This window comes from Nicotiana tomentosiformis, chromosome 12 (genome assembly GCF_000390325.3).
Source record: "Nicotiana tomentosiformis chromosome 12, ASM39032v3, whole genome shotgun sequence".
In the NCBI taxonomy this organism is placed as follows: Eukaryota; Viridiplantae; Streptophyta; class Magnoliopsida; order Solanales; family Solanaceae; genus Nicotiana; species Nicotiana tomentosiformis.
In genome coordinates, this window is record NC_090823.1 from 115,383,839 (window position 1) to 115,399,549 (window position 15,711).

Below are 15,711 nucleotides of genomic sequence, written 5' to 3' on the forward strand. Positions count from 1 at the left end.
GTCTAATTGTGGATATGTTGGTTCAAGCAAGTTATATAAAATTAAGTAGTTCTTTATTTAATATCTTAAATAGTATGATTAATCAATACCTGAGAAGAACGAATTTCTGTTAAGTTCAAAAAAACTAGTAGTAGATGCTAACTTTAATGTCTTGGCACAAAAATTTCACCCCATTTAAACAAAACTAGCCCTTTCCTAACCTACACGGGGAGTGCAGAATGTAAAGAGAAAAAAGAGAATCCTAGTTGGGCAACCATTTATAGCTAATTGTAACTAGTGATGATTACTCGGTAACTAATTGGAGATAATTTTACCACTAAATAACGTCTAAGCATAGAAATATCACCTAGAGTCAATTGTTCTAATGAAAAACGGTTAAATAAATAAAATGAAGTTCACTTGAAAACAAATTATAGTAACAACTTCATGCATATTAAAGAAGAACAGAGTATCTTTTATTTCCAAATTTGAGTTTCACTTCAAGATTATTACATGTCAATGATGCTTACTATTGATCATATCGGTGTTAACATAAGAACCACCACCGGCACCACCACCTCCTCCAAAGCCTCCACCCAGTCCAAATCCTCCTCCACCACCACCATCACTGCCGCCGCCGCCGCCTCCCCATCCGCTTATTCGCTTTCCAACACCACCTCCTACTCCACCAATTCCTCCTCCAACTCCTCCTATCAAAGGTATATCAGGAACAACGCCATATCCAGGTCCAGATTCGACAGGAACACCATTATATCCTTGACCAGGTACTTCTCCTATTAAAGGTACGCCCGGAACACCATCAGGTCCTCCTCCTAACAATGGTATACCGGGAAGAACACCATCAGGTCCTCCTCCTAACAATGGTATACCAGGAAAAACACCATATCCTTTATCGGGTCTCTCGATCAAAGGTATACCTGGAATACTACCATATCCAAGCCCAAGTCCTCCTCCTCCAATTGGAATACCATTGTATCCTTGACCAGGTAATCCTCCTATAGACGGTATACCAACGGTGTCAGGTCCTCCTAATAAAGGTATACCTGGAGCAACACCATATCCTAGTCCAGGTCCTCCAGTTAATGGTGTGCCACCGGGAATATTACCATATTCTGGTATAGGTCCAATAGGCACATAACTGTATTTTTGACCCGACCCATATTCTTGTCCAGATACACCAAGCCCATTTCGAAAAGTTGCTTCACTTAAAGCATCAATCCCATTGCTCCTCCTACCTGTCTTAGCTCCTTCACCTATTTCTCTTACATCACAGTCTTTCTTAGCTATGCAACCATTCTCCGCCAATTGCCTACTTTGAATGCTCCCAACTAAAAATGTAGACAAAAGCAATATTAAAACGCCCCTCTTCACCATTTTTCACTCTCAAATTTAAGCCGTCCTCAACAAATTTCAAATAGATACTACCTTTTTATAGGTAGAACATGAAAACTATGTAATTAATAAGAGTATATCTTACTTTTGAAACTGATTCTAGTTTTTAAATCCTTTCTATTGGTTCACACTCATAGAAGCAAACAACTAAAAGAAGGAAGCAACACTAAAAAATATGCTTCGACGGGCTCTCCAATATTACTACTCCCCCATTTAATGTTATTCAAAACTTCATCCTCTAAAAAGAAAAAAAAAATTATCACAACGCACAGCCACACATAAACATATCATAATTGTGTAATATGATATGTGTGAAAACTTCTTAATATGAAATCGTAATTTTGTTATTTCAGATTTTTGATTATTCAGAGATAAAGGTAAATGGTTTGAAGCTATAAGAGTCTTTTTCATTTTCGTGTTTGTTTTTTTTACCATTTTATTGTGTTTGGTTAAATCTATAACATAGTATTTCTAACTAGCAGACACCAATCCACTTAAGCAAAACTAATTTCAAATTTTTTGTAGGGGAAAAAGATCTGATTGTTTGATGGCTTTCAACAGAAACAAATGTGTAAACAAAGAAAAATATTTCAGACAAAGAGAGGAAGTCAAATCATAAACCCATGCCATAGATATTACGTTACATAAGTAGTTGAAGATTAGAGAACGTTACAGTACTTGTTGAAGCTTAGAAACGTTACAGAAGTTGTTGAAGATTACTTAATAATTTTCATTTGGCTCTGAAAATTTTGTATTTGTAGGTATCATAATTGTACTGCTTTAATTATACTATGTGACTTGTTAGTCTTCTAGATTTGATGTTTAAGTGCATCGTTAAAAGATGCGTGCGCGTGGTTGAAGGAGAGGAGGACGTCATGCAAACATTTTTTTTTAATTTATTACTAGTACTAGTATGTGCGGATAATATAAATCATGTTGTGTGATCTAATTTGTTTGACCAAATTATATCATATTGCTTGATTTAAATTTAAATTTTCTTTTTTTTTTATCCAGTGAAACATGCCCAATAAGAAAATCGATAAAATTAGAAAAAGATTCATATGGCCATCGAATAACTTTTTAGTTCCTCACTTTTCTTTATTATATAATCTGCTATATTTATTATTATTATTTTATTTGCTATTATGACGTTTTATTAGCTTGTTACTTGACTTAATATTTTTATAATTATCTTTTTTTATATAATATATATATATATATATATATATTTCTTACTCCTAAAACTTTTTCTTGAAACGTTTTTTCCATTGTACATCTTCATTTGAATTCGTCAAAAATATAAATTATTTTTTTCTTTTTTAGTTATAAATCTACCAATGTTTTAATTAATTGTTATTTTTGTATTATATTCCAAGAAATTAAGTTTTTCTTCTCCTTTGACTTTTTATTAAAATTTTGATTTTTAAGATTTAATTATTAAAGTCATCTATCTTTTAAAATTATACTTTATTGCTTGATATTCTTTTATCCTAATATTTTTTATTTTTGACTTTATCTATTAAGATTTAATTTACACGATATTTTACATATGTATGATTTTTGTCATTAAAACTCAAAAACGCTTTCTGATTTAAAATTCTAATACATTTTATCATTTTATATTTTATGCCATTTTTTCTTCTTTAGTTCCTCGATTATCGTTATTGCTTTATTCATTGCTCAGTATTATTGCATATCATGTGAATTTTTAATAGTTTGCCTTTAGATTTAATGTCCTTGCTTATTACCTCTTTTAATATAACATAGATTTCTTACTCATGTAAAAGTTGATTATTAATTTATTATTCTTTTACTTGAAATTCACACATTGTTCTATATCTTTTTATTTTTGACTTTATCTATTATGGTTTTAGTTATATTTTGTTATTTGCATGAATTTTCTCATTATAATTTAAAAGAAATTTTCTCATCTCAAATTCAAATAATTTTTATTTCTATAATTTCATAATAAATTTTTTTATCTTTCTTGTGAGTAAGTTTATTTATTCGTTACTTGATTATTTTCGTTTTTTATTTTAAAACTCTAACTTAAAACTACTCACCAATTTGAATGGGCGGTTTTTTTTTTTTTCGTTTTTATTATAAAATAACTAAACTCCAACTTTTTTGGAGCTTTGTCCTAAAAATCTACATTTGTCATTATGTGGTATCATATTATTCTTTTTAAAAATATGGATAGATATTTTATTAAATTTTTTAATATTTTGATTTAGTTATTTGTTATTAATTAATTAAGAAATAAGTTGTATATGACTTTTTCTGGTTATGCCATATGGATGAATTAGTTATTAGTTAATACATCACATGTGGCTAATTTTAATGCTGCCACTAGGCTTAAGAAGGTGGCTTTTTCCTCTTATTTTAATAATATTAGTTTCCGGACATGTGCATTGCACGTGTATTCCATGTTAATTATATAAAATTTTATAAAATAAAATTAATATTAATAAACTATATTACAACTTTATAGAATTTATTTTACTATATTAAAAACAACACGATTGATCTCAACAAACATAAACAGAAAAAATAGTATAAATAAATATATTATTTGTTGAATAACATTCTGCTTCCGTCACTGCCCGGAATGAACCAAGCCACACCAAAATAAAGAACACAAATGAAAGAGAAAAAATAGAAGGAAACAACTAGGATATTGTCCCATCCCAAGATATTTACCGTGAAATTGAAAAAACAAGATGATGTAAAGAAGTCAAGTCCGCTAATAAGTGGCGAAGCTAGGAATTTTATTTTAGGTATTCAAATTTGAACGAAGTAAAAAATAATCCCCAAGAGTATTCAATATATGTCATATACCACTAAAATCTAATATTTAACCTATATATACAGTGTAATATTTCGACGAAGGGTGGTCAATTTTGCCCTGCCGCTAATGGACGACAATTAGCAAATTCCTGAAATTAAATTTTCTGGTTACGTTAAAAAGGAATTAAGTAAAAAATAAGCACTATTCCTAATGAAAATTAGCTAGGACTGTATTGTATATTCAAATAATTTTCATAAACAAAGATACTCATTGTATGACAATAATAATGAAAAAATACATATAAAAACTATAGAATTAGCATAACACTCATAAAAACTAATAGGAAAAGGAAAAATATTACCTGATTTGACTTGTAAATGGGCTGTTGTTGCAAATGGTGAGCAGATTTGGCTAATAAAAAAAAGTATCTTTTATGAAACAAAAAGAATTTTTCCATTTGACAATGGTTTGACAGGGGAAGAATTGTTTTACTTTAGACAAGGTGGGTTGCTGTGATGGTAAGCACCCTCCACTTCCAACCAAGAAGTTGTGAGTTCGAGTCACCCCAAGAGCAAGGTTAGGGAGTTCTTGGAGGGAAGGATGCCGAGGGTCATTTGGAAACAGCCTCTCTACCCCGGGTAGGGGTAAGGTCTGGGTACACACTACCCTCCCCAGACCCACTAGTGGATTGTTGTTGTTGTTGTTGTTGATGATTTAATTGTCCACTTTATAAAGTTAAAAAGGAACGAATTTGTAACAATTTTTGGAAGGTGAATAACCAAATATTGAGGTTAAGATAGTTTATTTGTAGTAATGTACGGGAAGGAGAAAACAACACCAAGAATTTGAATAGGCTTTACTAAGTTATTGCATGGATCTAAACGCCTCTGTTCTCATTTATCATGGTCATAATATATATTTATTATTTTTCGGAGGGTAATTTTAATTTTTAATAATATCGACGCATCTCTACGACAGACCGGGATAATACCCGTAATGACAGAATCGGAAGTAATTGCCTCTCTACGAGCCAGATGAGCATAATATCTGGTCTGGCCTCCCTCTCTAGGGTGACCTCAACCTCCATCTCGAGCTGGCTGAGTAGGTGGGGCGGTAGCTGGTGCTGGAATTATAGCCTGAGACCCGGTGGAGCACGTTGTGCCTGAGAAGTCTATGGAGGTGCACCCCACCTAAGTGTGAGGAAATCCCTCACCATATGGCGAGTGTCGCCACACTCAAAACAAGCTCTCGGAGGGTGTGACTGTTGTCACTGGCTCGAGCCAGGTCTGCTGGACTGGCCTCTGGGAACACCCCGTGTAGGAGGCACATTAGATACTGGCGATGCATAATAAGGCTCTTGGGGCCTAGAAAGGGCTGGAACACCACTGACAGCTGGAAGAGCTGAATGAATGGGGCGACTCACATAACCCCTACCATGACGAGATGCTGGGGCACGAGCACCATAATAAGAACTAGACTCTCGAGGCCTCTTGGCCTCTCTCTCCTCTCTATCCCGAGCAAGCATGCCTTCCAATCTCCTGGCGATACTCACAACCTGCGGATAAGAAATATCCGTCTCCAACTCCCTAGCCATACTGATCCGAATACTGGGGTGGAGTCCCTCAATAAACCGACGAACCCTCTCTTGAACTGTGGCAACCAAGGCCGGTGCATGTCGGGCTAAATCACTGAAATGAACTGCACACTCTGACACAGTCATAGCACCCTGGCGCAACTACTCAAACTCCGCGCACCATGAGTCCCTGAGGCTTTGAGGGACATACTCTCTAAAAAACATGTTTGAGAACTGAGTCCATATAAGTGAAGCTGCCTTAGCCGGACTATCCAACTCATAAGCACGCCACCACTGATAGGCTGCTCCCTCTAAGCTGGAATGTAGTAAAAGAAACCCCACTTGACTCTGATACACCCATAGTACGGAGAATACGGTAACACTTCTCCAGAAAACCCTGGGCATCCTCTAACGCCAATCCACTGAAGGTAGAAGGGTGGTACTTCTTGTACCTCTCAAGTCTGAGCTGCTCAGCCTAAGAAGTTGCTGCCCTAACCTCGGGTTGAGCTGGAGCTACCGGCTGCATCGGTATAATCTCTGGAACCTGGTCGATCTGAGCCCGCTGCTCTGGAGTACCGGTGACAGGAGTCTGTGCTCCTCTCCCGACCTGAGATGTGGCAGGAGCAAGTTGAATCAATCCAGCCTGAGCTAAGGTGCCGAACATGCTCAGAAACTGGGCTAGAGTATTCTGGAGGGCTGGTGCCGCAACAGGTACCTCAGGTGCCTGCCCTCCGACTGGAGCTACTGGGGCTCCTCTGTAGCAGCTCGTGTTTTACTTATAATATACTTATAATATAAGTATGATATGATATAGATGTGATTTAAATGAATTCCGTTTTCTCTCTATTAAAATAAGTACTTCATTAGATTTTTAATCATTTAAAACATTAATCATCTTAAGATAAAACTTTTTATTACATCACATACTAAAATATTATATATAAGATGTCAATTTATTTCTATTATAAAAATAAACAATAATATATTGGCCGCCAAAGAATAAATAATAAATAGTAAGTAAATTATTTATTATTTTCATATAATTTAAAACGTTATCCAGCACAGATAATATTACACCCCTCATCAAACTGGTTTGACACTGTTGAATGGGAAATCAAATACTTTTATAACAGGATGTTATAATAGAAATTTTTATTTCGAAAAAGATTAAAAATTTAATACTTACTTTACACAATTATCTTTCTTTGATACTTCGAACTCTATTATTTAGGACATAACATCAGACCAAATATTATTTGTAAATATTGAAATAACTTTCGTAAAATTAATTATTAGTTTACTACTTCATTTCAGTTTTAACTTGACATAAAAATTTACTATTAACAATTTTGTTTGAGAACATAGGAGTATTTCAAGTAAAATAATAGTTTTCACTCACGAGTTATTAATTTTTTCAAGTAAAACTCATGTACTAATATAATAGTTACTTTATTTCAACTTTAATTTCCAATATTGTTGAAATAGTGGTTGTTTCAACTGCTAACTAAATATTGTCCAAATGGGAAATAACAAGGACCGAAAAAAATAAAAGAAATCACCATTAACGGGTAAGAGTCAAGTGTTGAACAACAAAACTTTTGTCCAGTTCTCTGAGCTTTTACTTTAGGATCTACGACTACGAGGTAGTTAACAAATGGAAGTAGAGAACACTAATTGATCCAATCAGCTAAGAAGAGAAGAAATGTTAAAGGTAGCAGCTTTTCTTAGCTTAGTTTGGGCAGTGAGCCTCCTCTATGGCGAGATGTTCGCATTTTGGGTGCCTTATCTTTGGTCCTGTTCTTGGCCTCACCTTCCTCCTTCTACGGTAAGCCGAAGTACTATTCTAACTTTATAGCTCGAAACTTTGATGAAATAAGAATTCACTGACTTTACCTTTGACTTGAGCTGGATTTAAGACTAATTCATCTTAAGCAGCATAAATTTAGATCAGGAAATTACTCAGCTCCGCGTTTACTAATAGACAAGAAATTTATGCTCCCAATTGATCTGTTGAATTAGCTTATGCAATTTAGTTAAACCCACCTTGTCAACTGTCATCATCTTTAAATTGTACAATGTCCTCGCCCCCCCCCAAAATCCCAACTCATCTGCCTTCCATTTTGTACTTGTGCACTGCTTCCTTGCTATTGGGAGCAGTGAATGGTATTATCATTGAAAAATTACACATAGCAAACATATACACTATATTTACCATTCGTAGCTATGCTTTCAGAAATAGCTTTGGATTTTATAGCAAATTTACCTGTAGAACTGAAACAAGAGATCAATTGTTTTGAACTGAAACAAGAGAGCAACAAGCTCACGTAGCTCAGTTGGTTAGAGCGTCCGCTCTTGAGTTCGACTCTCTTTTTGTATTTCGCACTGGTTGTATTCCCTGTGTGAATGAATACAGTCGATATAGGTTGTATCCTTTATATACATACTTGTATTTTGTCTTGGTTATATTCGTGGCACGGCGAATATAGTTGATACAAGTTGTATTCGTTGCGCGTACAAATACACTTGATACAGGTTGTATTCGTTGTGCGTCTGAATGCAAATGATACAAGCTGGTAATAATTGAACAGTAACTACGAATGGTAATTAGGCAAACTATTGTTATGTATGGTAATTAGGCTCTAATTGTAGTGTTTTATGAAAATTCCTCTATTTTCATTCTTGTGTACTCATTGAGATTCCAAGCAAGTCAAAGGCTCCTGATTGATCCAGCTTTGAAAAAAGGCTGGCTTGTTTAAAAAATTAAAAGGAAAATTAAGAAGTCTTGTGGGGAAGTTAACTTATACGTACATGTATGAGTGGTGGAATTTGTATGCTAAATACCTTTATGAGGAAATTTCTGTGGTTAATTTCGAGCAATAATTTGATAGCTCTAGATGGGGGAAGTTTCATAATATGCATTTGTAAGATTCAAGGCATGTATTGCTTTGCTGGTAACTTTCCCCTTTATGAAGTCTACTTCTTAATTATCTAAGTACTAACATGTGCATTTTAATGGCTTGTCCCCTTCATAAGCATTCAAGCTTTTTTTTAGTGCAAAAACTATTGTAATAGTTTTTCCTGCTTAGCGTGTGCCAAAACTTAGCATAGTAAGACACTTGGGGGGGGGGGGGGGTGCTTTTGGTTTTAGTTGTGCGGGAATATAATGCAAATATTGATTGTGTGGTGATTACTACTGAATAGATTGTTATGCGGCAATCAATAATAAAGAGATTCTTGTCTTTAAATAGTTTAATCCCTGCATTACTAATGCTTCTTATTCTACATTCTATCCCGTATAAAATAATACAGAAGTTACTGCATAACTTAGCCTCTCTACCCGAGGGTAGGGGTAAGGTCTGCGTACACACTACCCTCCCCAGACCCCACTAGTGGGATTATACTGGGTTGTTGTTGTTATTACTGCATAACTTAATACGGGTTTTGCTTAATACCACCAATCAAACACTGTATTAGTTATTTGTTTTTTCCTTATGCAGCCAACCAAACACTGTACTATGTTATGTGGGATTTTGTATTATTATTGCTATACCATCAATCAAAATAAAAAAGACCCCTCAGGCATACTAACCTTTCTTCTCCTTGATTTTAGAGGGATGGAGTAGATCATCAACGTGACTATGTGAAAATTGCTGTTGTTACTGATCCTCAGGTATTCCTTCTGCAACTAAAGGTGGCTTTACTGTGCATATTTTATAATTTTTCTGTGCTTTGCAATTTTGACTTCATATTCACAAGATATCTTACATTTTGACAGCTCATGGATAGAACCTCTCTTCATCTTGCCCCGAAATCCCTTGCACTTGAAGCTGCTCAGTTCTATACAGATTTGTACATGCGTAGGGCATTCCTATCTTCTATTTTACCTTTCAAACCAGATGTGATTCTGTTCCTAGGTGATTATTTTGATGGTGGGCCTTTTCTGTCTGATGAAGAGTAAGTACTAATTGCTAAGTTGTATATGCTTAATGTTCTGCCTGAAGGTCTTTCCTAAAAAAAAGTTAAACTACTTTTTGGATTAAGATCAAAACCTGGCTTTGATAAACAAGTTCCCATGGCATTCCCCTTTTCACATTATTATCTGGATTAATTCAAGGCCCAATCCTATTAGTTGATCCTTCTATAAAAGTCATGTTTTAGTTGTTTTCATGCATAACCTATCTGAATGTTCTCCAGTTATTCTTCTGCTTTGAGCTTTGATTTATTTAATTTGATAGATGGCAGGAATCCTGGAGCCGGTTTAAGCATATATTTAACATTGATATGCTTGAGCAAACTGCAAACATAAAGCTTTACTACCTTGCTGGAAACCATGATATAGGGTATGCTGCTTTTCACTCGCATATGCCAGAGGTGTGTTAACTGTTCAGATAGAGTTCTATACTCAGAACATATTATTTGAGTGTCTAAGCTAAATTTGAATTTAATATGCTTTTTGACTTGTTCATATCCCATTTCTTATCATGTATCAATTACTCATAAGCTTCTGGAAGAATGGAGATAAATCTTCTTCTAAAATGTTACATGAAACAAAACTATTATGTAGTGGATCATCATGTATCAATTACTCATAAGCTTCTGGAAGAATAGAGATAAATCTTCTTCTAAAATGTTACATGAAACAAACCTATTATGTAATGGATCATCGTTGTACGATGTATATTGAAGAAATGTTTGTTGGCGAGCTCCGGCTTGCGCGAGCTCAGTTACCACATTAGGAAATTTTGGAAGAAAACTTAGCTGTGAGCTGGAATAGTGTCCATGATTGCCTGTAGCAAGTTACCATGTTGATCATAATTATAAAGGGATTTTGACCCACCCAAATTCTCCACAACCAAAAGTTCTGATGAGTGCCATGTTTTCACATTGAGAGGATCTGGAGACAGCATCATCATCTATAGCAGAATAAGTTGAATAACTGGGATAATTCAATAGTTCATTGGGTTGGGTGACTGAACTCAATAATGCAGTGGTGATCATCCGATTACTCAGTACAGTTAACTAATTGATTATTCATAACATGAAGAATATTCAGAAACGGTCATCTACTTTTTGCTGTTGATGGTAAATTGGATGTGTTTATAGATGCTTAAGGAAACCCAAAGAAACTTCAATGCCTGTGGTATCAGTGCTTTGTTTCAATGAGCATCAAATGTCTCTATAGAAATCAACTTATGATTCTGACCAGAAGTTATAGTTTGCTACTAGAGTTCAAGGTTTTAAGCTATAAGACAAAATCATGCTTCCATTTGGATAGCTATTTTGTGATGTCACTTGCCTATGGATATCTGCATACTGGAAACTTTGACATACAGATTTTTGTGCATTTATTGCTCATGCTTGGTCGAAGAAGCAGAATATTCAGTATTATCTTTATTTTTCTTTCAAATATAATTTCTTAAATAAGGAAGTTTTCACATTTAGCTTTATGAATCTTTCATTTTTGGAGAAGGGATGACTGTCTTTACATATCATGACGGCCATCAATTTCTTTTTTTCCAATTTGATTTATCTGCAAATCAGTTGCGTCACTGTTTAAGGGATGCTGGTTGCCTTTCCCAGCCAAGAGAAAAGTGCTTATCTTCACTATGTTTTAAGACATAGGGAGCTTGGCAAGTTGCATAGTTCAATCAGCAATGATCCAGACCTACTTCCAGTCTCTGACATTTATATCTTGGATCTTTTTATCTGTTTTATTGGCAGTAGATGATTTCTTTAGATTCTTATGCTTAAAATATGTCAGCCATTTAGCAGTCTAAGCGTCATTTCCTCCTATTCTATTTCGGTTCTTATCTGTGTACACCATAATGCAGGTTATCAGACGCTATGAGAGAGCATTTGGTGCAAGGAACTATCAATTTACAGCTGGAAAAGTAGATTTCATCGCAATCGATGCACAAACCTTGGATGGTAATTTCACAATCTGCACTTTATTTGGATCTCTTTTTAGTATATAAAACTTTGGGGACTTCAACAGTTACTGTTTAGAGATAAACTATTCTCATTGTTTTCAGTGTCAAAGTTGTATCATCCATATTTGAGTGTTCAAGAGTATAGTAGCCTGATTTCTCTCTCTTATTTCAGTGCTTCCCAATTCGTTTGAATCCTTTTTATGTACCAATGCAGTGTCTAAAAAATGCTACTCCCTCCGTTCCAGTTTATGTGAACCTATTTCCTTTTTGGTTCGTTCCAAAAAGATTGACCCCTTTCTAAATTTGGAAATATTTTAGTTTAAACTTCCAATTCTACCCTTAATGAGAAGCTTTATAACCACACAAATACTTTGGACCCTTTTCTGACATGTTTAGGACCACAAACTCCAGAAGTCCTATTTTTTCTTAAGCTCCGTGTCCAGTCAAACATGTTCACATAAATTGGAACGGAGAGAGTAATTCATTTATCTTTAGTTTTTTTACAATTTCGTGCCAAGTTCATGTCTTCCTCTTCACATTAGTTCTGGCAGTAATTAGTTCCATAAACCTCTTTTCGGACCGCTAGTGCAAAAGTTATTTTCCTGGGTGCAACTTTCTGGTACCAAAAGGGAAAAAAAAGGTGTTTGAAAATATTCAATTTCTTTTTTCTTGGCAAACTTAATTTCGGATATTTTCAACCAAACACCACCTTAATGATTTGCTTTTCTTCCTATCAGTTAGCATGAAACAGAGACTCTGTTGGTTCGATTCATGGTGTTGTTATTTTGAAAAGACTCACAGCAAGATATCTTGTCTCCAGGGAATCCCCAAAACAATGTAACTTCTGCCATATGGAATTTTGTCAAAAATGTCTCAGAGCGTATGTTCTGCCAATCACTATCCATCTATGTTTTGAATTTGGCTTACGTGTAAGACCCTCGGCTCATTTTGCTCTTCTCTGTGCAGATCCATCTTCGAATCCAAGGGTTCTATTGACTCATATACCATTGTATCGGCCAGGTCTAACTGCATGCGGTCCATATCGTTCATCATCAATCATTAATCAGGTAACATTTAGCCTTTCTTTGAAAAACTTAGCTTTTTCTATATATAGTGGGAAGGATTTCCACGTCTGGAAACTGCCATTCATGTACCATTCCTCTCCAGTTAAGCGATTGAGTCTCGAGAGCCTAAATGATTCTTATTGAGAATCTCGAGAACCTAAACAGTCCTCAAAAATTCTTTTTCTGTTTGATTATTGCTATTTTGAGGAGAAAATTGTGATTTTTTTTGTAATATGGTTAATTAACATATCTCTCATATTTATAAATAAAAAATTACATATTTGTTATTTATTTCAGAGAATCAACCGTGCTGCTCGTGATAATGAAATATTGTAAGCTCTTAGTCTCACTGTAGTGGCTTAGTATGGATTTACCGTGTTTGTACGCATGGATGTTTATGTCAGACTTGGTTACAATTCCATTTGCAGATATCAAAATTATATTACTGAAAACGGAACAAATGACCTGCTTGAGTCTATCAAACCTGTAAGTATTTCTACTTTTTGGTATACTTCTTGTATACAGGAGTTTTTTCTCCCTTTTGATTAATACAATTTACCTTATCAAAAAAAAAAAACCCTGCAAGTATTTCCTTTCATTTTATGATGCACGTCCAAAACAAAAAAACAAATAAAAAAGGAAGAAATTTCTATGCATTAATTCGAGTTTCTGCAGGCACTAATTCTTTCTGGGCATGACCATGATCAGTGTACAGTAACCCACAGATCCAAATATGGTTCTGTAAAAGAGGTATTGTACCTTGTTCAATTGAAAAAGTAGTTTGTATTGACTAGATGGTGTTTGATTGATAGTGTTGTGCAGCACACTCTAGGGACCATAAGCTGGCAGATGGGAAATCTGTTTCCATCTTTCATGCTATTATCTGCAAGTAATCTTATCTTACCAGCCGGATCAATGGCAGAGGAGGCAATTTCCACCAAAGTTTGCTTTCTCCCTGTGCAGACGTACATTTATATTTGGTAATTCAGTATATTGAGATTAAAAAATATTTATCTTATAAACCTTGTTTCTTGTAATGTTAAAGGTTGTTTGTGGATGTGTCAGGTATCTAGTGCTGTTTGTCATGACCGTTCTTATTGCCGTCCTTTGGCCAACAAATGGGGTGCTCTTTCCACACTATCTTGGTGAATTTCTGAAGAATATTAGAAGTCTAATTAGTTCTAGCATTTCTGGAGGTGGGACAAAACTTAAAAGCGAAGATGAGATATATGAATATGAGGAGATTTGGGATGCAGAAGGATCGATGCACCTTATAAAGAAAACCTTTAAAGTTTCTTCTGCATGCTCAAGTGAAAGCGCTTTGGTAGAACGGTAAGTTTCTGTCAGCAAGGACCAGTACTTTTTCTATTTACTTAAGCATGCTTGTGTTACTCCTGTCTCAACATTCATCCAAGCTTCTCGAAGTTGCCTCCTAAATGATGAACGGTGGAACTTTGTTAGGATCCAGTTGTGCATTATCACTAGTCCCATGTACCTGTAGCAATCTGTGTCTAAGTCTACTGCCAATGGCGGAGTATACCATGCTGCAATTTGGCATGTAGTAGTCCTTCAATTTTTTCTCTTTCAGAAATTTGATTTTATGTTGTTGATTTCTGCATGATAAGAAAGTTATCCATGTGATGGTCACTTCAGTACAATGGTTCTCATTCTTACTTCTGTACTCTATGTGGTGCCTCTTTATTTTAGTTTATTTGATGGTCAAGTTTCATAGAAATATAAATTTTCTTCTTTGCAAAAGTTTAGATGCCTTTTATTCCAATGCAGGGGTAATGCTATCATGCGGTCAGTTGCCAGAAAACCTAATGCACAGGAAACAGATGCCTCAATTCCCACGGATGTGACTTTACATATAGGATTAGATGCCGCGGTAAAAGCACAGCCTCGGACAAACAAATCAAAGACAAAGATGGTAATTAGGAGATTGGTGCGGACATTAAGTATAATTATTATTGTTGCAGCTTTTAATGTCCCTCTATATATGATGCTTCTTTTCAAAGATTGGATTGATAAATGATGTTACTATTCAAATATGCCAGTGATGCTGGTTAGATTAGGTACTTCCCAATTAGCAGCTGTTACCTCTTTCACATGTTCCAGGTGTTCAGTTGCTCTGTTGATGTAATTGCCAATTGGTATTGTTGTTGTAACTGTTGTTGTTTTGACATATCCTTTAGTTGATCAAGTAATTAGTACCATTGAGGATTTGAGCAGAAGATTGGTTTGTTTACATAACATAACGATGCTATTATGCTATCCGAGCTATCTGTTCGAATTTGATCCCTCAGGAAAGTGGATAGAACATTACAGCTTGTTTGGATGGTTGTTACATGTATATTGTATCGTATTATTACTTTAAATACAATGTTTGTTTTGATTGTTACTTAAATTTTATTGTATCGTATAGTTAAATCCGTCGTTACATAACGACGAAAAGTGCCACTTTATGGAACGGCCGATTCGGTATAGTCGCGTCGTTACCTTATTTATTTTTTCTCATCTTGCCCTTCCTTATTATTAAATAATCTTATTTTATCTTTTACCCTACCTTTTTATATAATAATTTTATCTCGTATCTTACTTTTTCTTTGTAATATTGCAAGTTTTATTCTTCATATTGGTGGTGCATGCCATCAACGGCAAATAATACAATCTATCCCAACATTGTATATATCAAAACAATACAGTGTAATACAATACATTATGAAACAGTGAATAACAACCATCCAAACAAGCTGTTAGTGTTGCACAATTTAAGAAGAGGTGATTGGCATACAAACTTCGCTTTATATTCTGCATACAAATTGGTGTAACAATATTACTTAAGTGAACAAGGTAAGGTAAAAGTAATAGAATCAAATTTATATAGGTAAATACAAGGAAGACCGTGCTCCAAATTACATCATTTAAAACCATGTAGCAAAGCCCAAGTTTCAGCCTACATGT

The 15,711-nt window shown here is 34.8% G+C and overlaps 2 protein-coding genes across 2 annotated transcripts; one reads left to right on the top strand and one right to left on the bottom strand.

The window, feature by feature from the left end:
- Positions 1-495: 495 nt before the first annotated feature.
- LOC104102470 (glycine-rich cell wall structural protein 1.0-like) lies at positions 496-1,374 on the bottom strand. Its single transcript, XM_033657760.1, has one exon. It carries the CDS (start codon positions 1,372-1,374, stop codon positions 496-498), a length of 879 nt encoding a protein of 292 aa, XP_033513651.1.
- A 6,069-nt stretch (positions 1,375-7,443) lies between these two features.
- On the top strand, positions 7,444-14,981 carry LOC104102467 (uncharacterized protein C630.12). The gene is made up of 13 exons (XM_009610176.4): positions 7,444-7,578; positions 9,364-9,423; positions 9,529-9,707; positions 9,989-10,124; positions 11,585-11,681; positions 12,504-12,563; positions 12,650-12,750; positions 13,045-13,079; positions 13,176-13,233; positions 13,423-13,497; positions 13,570-13,727; positions 13,813-14,079; positions 14,533-14,981. Exons 1-13 carry the CDS (start codon positions 7,456-7,458, stop codon positions 14,780-14,782), a joined length of 1,599 nt encoding a protein of 532 aa, XP_009608471.1. The 5' UTR covers positions 7,444-7,455; the 3' UTR covers positions 14,783-14,981.
- The last annotated feature ends 730 nt before the right edge of the window (positions 14,982-15,711 follow it).

Excerpts from the sequence above, each read along its gene's own strand:
- LOC104102470 (XM_033657760.1), bottom strand. The coding sequence starts at position 1,374 with ATGGTGAAGAGGGGCGTTTTAATATTGCTTTTGTCTACATTTTTAGTT.
- LOC104102467 (XM_009610176.4), top strand. The coding sequence starts at position 7,456 with ATGTTAAAGGTAGCAGCTTTTCTTAGCTTAGTTTGGGCAGTGAGCCTC. Across the intron at positions 9,708-9,988 it reads CCTTTTCTGTCTGATGAAGA|ATGGCAGGAATCCTGGAGCC; the intron begins GTAAGTACTAAT and ends TTAATTTGATAG. Across the intron at positions 13,080-13,175 it reads GCTCGTGATAATGAAATATT|ATATCAAAATTATATTACTG; the intron begins GTAAGCTCTTAG and ends TTCCATTTGCAG.